This window comes from Protomyctophum parallelum (assembly GCF_964188405.1).
Source record: "Protomyctophum parallelum genome assembly, chromosome: 3".
Taxonomy (NCBI): Eukaryota; Metazoa; Chordata; class Actinopteri; order Myctophiformes; family Myctophidae; genus Protomyctophum; species Protomyctophum parallelum.
This window is the reverse complement of record NC_139698.1, coordinates 39,978,617-39,985,125: the sequence shown is the minus strand read 5'-3', so window position 1 is coordinate 39,985,125 and position 6,509 is coordinate 39,978,617. Positions and strand designations below refer to the sequence as shown.

Below are 6,509 nucleotides of genomic sequence, written 5' to 3'. Positions count from 1 at the left end.
AGAAGCTTTAATAGTATAAGATAAGCTTTTTGGAATGAGTGATGTATAATGGCATCGAATACTAGGAATGACCGGTGGTTTATTTTAACCCGGTGATGCCTCCTAAGGTCTCATAGAGGTTTGTGTTCAACCAAATACAAGGAAACAGCGCCCTCTAGCGTCTCATTAACCATGCTATGCAGTTTTTGCCTGCCACAGCAACGGAAGCTCTATCATGAGTAAAGTATAAAGTGGAAGTGGAGGCTCCTCCGCACTTCCCTTACGTCTTTACAGTCGCGCAAATGTATCCTAATATAAATAGAAATCATCTAGCATATATAGCTTGCTCCTTGGCAGAAATTGAAATTAAAAAAAAGCTCTAAAGATATTTTAAAATATATTTTTATCAACGGAAATCACGACAAACAGATTACTCGGTATCGGGAGGTGTAGTTCCAGAGCACACTGCGACAAAATCCCTCGACAGGAAGTGATTCTTTTTATTTCCGGGTAAAGTTGTGTTTACAAATTTAACAGCAAGCCATCGCGTCAAACAAACAGTCTCTATTGTGTACCTGCGCCACATTTCGAGGGGTTTGCGGCAAATGGCATCTCAGATTCCTGTCCATGGTGCAGCCGCTCCAGCAGCAGGGAAAAGCCAGCATTCAGCCGCTGCAGCGGCAGCACTGCGAGGGAAGAAGCGATCCTCCAGCCCAGCAGCCTCTGCCATACAGCAGACTACAAACACTAACAACAAGAAGAAGAAAGGGCAGTTCATACCTGCCCCAACACAAGTACAGGTATAAGACAGCTGTTTCTAAAAGGCTGTGCATTCTTTGAGAATGTAACTATGCAGTAGAAATAATCAATTAATTTAAAAATGCTAAACAGTCCGTATATTGTAAGTTCTACTAGCCTGGTTTCCAGCCCATATAGACCCCACACACTCCACTGAGCGCACTGAATGACAAATTGACAATCAGGCTATTGAAGTTCTGGACGCACGGTGTTCAAGTTTGTCTTCAGACCGCGTCAACTGTCGCCGTAGAGACGAGAGATGTTGTTCACAGCGACAGAATGCGTAGCTGTCCGCGTCAATGCCTTTTATTTGATCACAATGTCAAAACATAGTTTTATCTAGATAAAGAATCGTCGGGCAAACGTTGCGTAGTTGTTATAGGTCACGTACATTTATGCAACCCATGTAATGCGTCAAAATAAACGCATTGATGAATAATGAATGAATAAATAATACATAAAAAAGTTTACTTCTGACGGGATTCGAACTCCTCCCGTTCTCAGCATAAGTTTGCCAGTCTGGAGCGCAGTCCGATGCGCCATTCTATTGACGATGTTTTGTAAATTGTAAACACAATCAAATCACCACTGATTTATTTCCAACATGGCTGTTTAGTACAGATTTGTTTCTCTAATCTGTCGCCAAGATCATCATCTATTATTGTCTCCAACAGGCCGAAAACGGACACACACGCACTCCGTGTGTGTGTGTGTGTGTGTGTGTGTGTGTGTGTGTGTGTGTGTGTGTGTCCGTGAGTTTGTCCGTCTGTGTACAGCTAATCTCTGGCACCGATATTACCCTACTAAGCTGTTGTGGCTGCGTATGGATCTTCCAGACTACTGAGTGTAAAATTAATAAAAAATTGCCAATATGTGTTGTTTTTTTCCTTATTACTGTGGGAGAGTGAATCATCCAATCCACTAAGCAACTAACATGTAAAAATATACATGTATATTTAATTGTAAATGTAACATGTAAATACATGTGTGTGTGTATATATATATATATATATATATATATATATATATATATATATATATATATATATAAAAAAAGAGAAAAACCTTCCAAGGAAGGGACTGCACACTCCAGGGAACAGAGACGGACAACTTACTGCATCAAACTTATTTATTAGCACCAAGTGCTAATAAATAAGTTTCTCCTACGGGTCTTTTTGGATGTGCAGGAGTCCCTTTTTGTCTCTATATATATATATATTTTTTTTTTTTCTCCTTCTGTAGATGGTGGCAGTAGAGACGGTGGCTGAGTTGAAATCAGTAGGAATGGTGGAGAGTGGCCCTGCTACCACAGACTCCAGTGCAAAGCCTCTACCATTCAAAGACCCCAGCTTTATGGTGAATTACTTGTCTTCCACTTTATCTCCACTCCATGTGCATATGTTGCTGGGGAAACCTTTAAAATCACCCATGGATGCTGATTCAGATCTGTATACCTGTGATACAGGTACCGTTACATGTTTTTCCATCCCCCAAACTAATGTAGCCTATCAATCTCTGCAGCACTCTGGCATTGGTGGAGCAGCAGCAGGGAAAAAGAACAGAACCTGGAAGAACCTGAAACAGATCCTGGCGTTGGAACGAACATTGCCATGGAAGGTCAATGATCCCAACTGTGAGCTTGTTTGTCGTTTATTATAATAATAAAATATAATAATTAGGCTAAACTTAGTTTTGGATATTACACTATCCTGTGGTGAATTTAAAAATAATGTTGAATTATCAAGGGGTATTTTAGATATTTGCTATTGCAATGATCAATGGTGAAAATGATCACTATGACTATTATTCATATTCACATGACCTTAATTTGTTCACAGACTACAGTATTGATGCACCTCCCTCCTTGAAGCCAGCCAAGAAATACTCTGACATCTCAGGGCTCCCTGTGAGTAACTTCTTCACTGAAAGGCACATTTTGTAGCCTAACAGTTAATGTGTTGGTCTAACACATACCAAAATATCTCTCTCGTATTTCTTCAGGCAAACTACACAGACCCACAGACCAAACTACGTTTTACATCCTCAGAAGAGTTCTCCTACATACGCCTCCTCCCTACTGACGTTGTTACAGGCTACTTGGCACTCCGAAAGGCAACTTGTATCGTACCCTGACATGTCCTAAAATATGTTGACGATACACCGCTGAACTAACCTGATGTCTTTGTGAATTACCAGCAGCTTACCCACAAGACAAAAGACACTTGTTAGAGAAAAGACAGTTCAACAATGAGACTGAAGAATGAATGAATTCAGAGAATATTGGATATTGTTTAGCATTACACACACATAGATTTTCGGTACTCTCCAACAACACATTTTGATCTAAAGTGCTAAATGGCATTTGATTCTGTATACCATATAGTATCGTTTCCTTCAACTGTCAAATTATCACACACACACACACACACACACACACACACACATGTAGCATGTATGCCCCCCTGTGGTAGATTGTATGGTTTCAGTAGTCAATTTGTCTCATTTATCCTGGCTACTCTTATGTAAATTTGCTGGTAAAACAATGTGAAGGTCAGGGTGTGCTCAAAGTGCTTGTGTGGTGGTGCCTTTATTTATACATAGGGTGTGAACTGTAATTTAAGAATGGTAATGACTTCTATGTATGCTCTATGCAGACAGGGCTCCATAGCTCAGGGGTTAGAGCACTGGTCTTGTAAACCAGGGGTCGTGAGTTCAAATCTCACTGGGGCCTGTCAATTTGTTTTAAAGGCTGTCACCTGATACCTGTATTGGCATGCACAAAGTATCACTTTGGTTTTCACTGTTGATGAGACTTGCCCAAAATGATGTAGTCTTGGTCCCCATGTTTTCTTACTATGACTGTGACGACAGTTGTAAATAAGGAAGCACTTAGCGCGGTGTCAGTAATATGATAAAGCCAACACCCTCCTGCGAGTTACCATCTAAATGTATTCATATTGCAGAACATTTCTCTCTAAAAATAACCTGAGTGTTATCGCTCTGTCTAACAGAGACAGACAGATCAGCCCTGTTTACTCAGGGTTCACCGTGAGCCACATTAGACAACAGGACACAGAAACAAAACATACTAAATGTGACCTAAAAGATGTTCTGTAAGTAATGTGCATTGCATAGTATGAATAACATGAACATTACAGTGTGCAGCCAGTGCCCATATTCATCAAGCATCTCAGAATCAATCCTAGTAGGTTTTGTGAAATTAACAATTAACATTTTTCTTGGAGCAAAAGAACCAAAATAGAGTTCTACCTTTGATGGTTCATATAATGGCTGCCTACCAACAAGGGGAGAGGCATGCCAGCAGCACCTTCAGTATTGTGAGCCAACTCTGTCCCCACACTGTTGGAACTAAAACAAATGTATTTGCCTGAAGACATTTTCATGTCTTTGTAACTAAATAAAGCTATGGGTATGTGACAAACAAATTATCAGATGCCTTCGTTAATCTTGCTCAGTGATGAATGCCATAATCTTCTATTTATATCAAAATCATATATCAAAACCCATAGCCGTGATATAATCATGATATACCACGGCCTCTTGTGCAGGCTATTATTGCCAAATACACTATATCTCTATATATATATATATATATATATATATAGTGTTATATATTCATAATCTGTCCAGAATTCTGCCCCAGAGAGTAATTTGGTCATCTCAATTTTGAAGTGTCACAAAAAAAACAGTTGATTTAGTGGAAAATATTGGGTAGTTGCACACTATAGACTATAGAGTGATGGGTGAGTTAGTGCCATCACATAAGCAATTTTACTGGCAGACAAGCTATGAAGTTGACAGTTAATGTACTAATCAAAACCAATATTGTGAGTTATATTTATTAAAGTAAATAAAATGATCACAGCGTTTGACCGTGTTGTTCACATTGCTCAATGTTAACTTGTACCTACACAGAGAGTTGTGGACTTGAGACTTTGACTCAAGTCACCAAAATGTGACAAAAAGGTGACATTACTTACAATAATAACGCTAAGTATAAACACTACTCGTTTCCATGTTTCAATACTCCTGATTATATCCTGAAAAGTGGAAAATGCATTTTCTGTTTAATAAAGAGCTGGAGAGACATGGAGACTCCTGTTACTGAACAAAAACTATAGCAATGAGTACTATCAGAATATAGAACTATTTAACACATATATTAAACAAATAAACTAATTTATCCTACCTTTAAGAACATTAATGAATTATCAGGTATTACTTACCCTAACATGTTTATAATTACCATTTTTCAAACCGAACTTTTTAAATTCCCTAATTAATTTAGTTGTGATATAATTTTACTTGGGTTTTATTATCTGTGAATCACGTTATCTGGGAGAAACTGGGAAACAAGCATTTTAAAGTTTTTAAATATTCTGTCAAGTAAAGTAATTGTGTGATAGTTGTTACTAGGCATATGTAGTACAGTGCTAGAAGTGCTTCATAGGACACCGTTTCCATCAAAACATATTTATTTAAACCAATCATCCAAGAGTGGTATGATTCCATATAGCATTCATTGACAGTAAGCCAATGCGTTCGAGTTTATCTAGTAGTGCCGACATAGTTCTCTGACGACAACCTTTAAAAGACTTTGACAGGCCCCAGTGAGATTTGAACTCACGACCCCTGGTTTACAAGACCAGTGCTCTAACCCCTGAGCTATGGAGCCTTGTCTATATACAGTACATATACTGTAAGTCATTAACATTTTTAAATGACAGTTCACATGCATAAATAAAGATACGTTATCACACAAGCACTTTGAGCACACCCTTTGTTATATTTGTTTTAACCACTTACGATTAGTAGCCTACAGATCAGTTGCAAAGTACATGGGCTCTGTTTTTGAGTGGTGCAACCACTCCTATACACAGCTATGTGTGTCCCTGGGTCTCTGGGTCTGTCCCTGCCTGCCTGCTCGCACACACACACACACACACACACACACACACACACACACACACACACACACACACACACACACACACACACACACACACACAGAGTTGCACCACTCACTTCACACGGTGTGATTCTTTTGTTACTGTACAACTAATGTCCTCGCCAAAAATAGCAGATCTACAGGCTCACAACTTCCAGTCAGATCTGTAAAATCTTCAGAAAGTATCACTGAAGTCTTATCATAATAGGTTTGTGAGGTATGTTTTCTTTGCATGTTCTGCATTTTCAGTGCAGACATGCACATGCATATCTGTGTTTTGGGTCATACTAATTATGGCACACAAATATAATGAGAAACAACAAGCAGTGGTGTGCTGTAGAAGCAATATTAGACATGTATACACTAATTCATAGGCAGGTGCGAAAACATAACCTCCACCCCCCTGGCCGTTTGACCGACACAATGTATGCTGTGAGAAGGGCTTCTCTTGCACAATAGAGTGGGAGATACTCCCGTCATGGCGACTACACAGTGGTTTATTTCCGGTCTTCTGAAACCGTGCAGACATACTCAGACCTGAGAACTAGAGAACGGACAGCCCCGCCCCCACCTATTAGTTTCAATGAAGCCACTCACCCAGCTCATGAAGCACCTGCAGCACCTGCAGTACACTCTTCTTCTGGCATTGGCACCAACGTTAGAGTAAATAGAGCAGATGCGGCCTAAACTGCTTGTGCTTATAGCCATGCCCCGCTTCTGTGGCCAACACGGAAGATAGTGCCTCTCGCCTACAAAAACTGCA

The 6,509-nt window shown here is 39.6% G+C and overlaps 1 protein-coding gene across 1 annotated transcript; it reads left to right on the top strand.

Annotated features, from left to right (window-relative positions):
- The first annotated feature begins 497 nt into the window (after nucleotides 1–497).
- ino80c (INO80 complex subunit C) lies at nucleotides 498–4,370 on the top strand. Its single transcript, XM_083760276.1, has 5 exons — nucleotides 498–779; nucleotides 2,020–2,133; nucleotides 2,299–2,410; nucleotides 2,616–2,683; nucleotides 2,779–4,370. Exons 1-5 carry the CDS (start codon nucleotides 585–587, stop codon nucleotides 2,908–2,910), a joined length of 621 nt encoding a protein of 206 aa, XP_083616402.1. The 5' UTR covers nucleotides 498–584; the 3' UTR covers nucleotides 2,911–4,370.
- The last annotated feature ends 2,139 nt before the right edge of the window (nucleotides 4,371–6,509 follow it).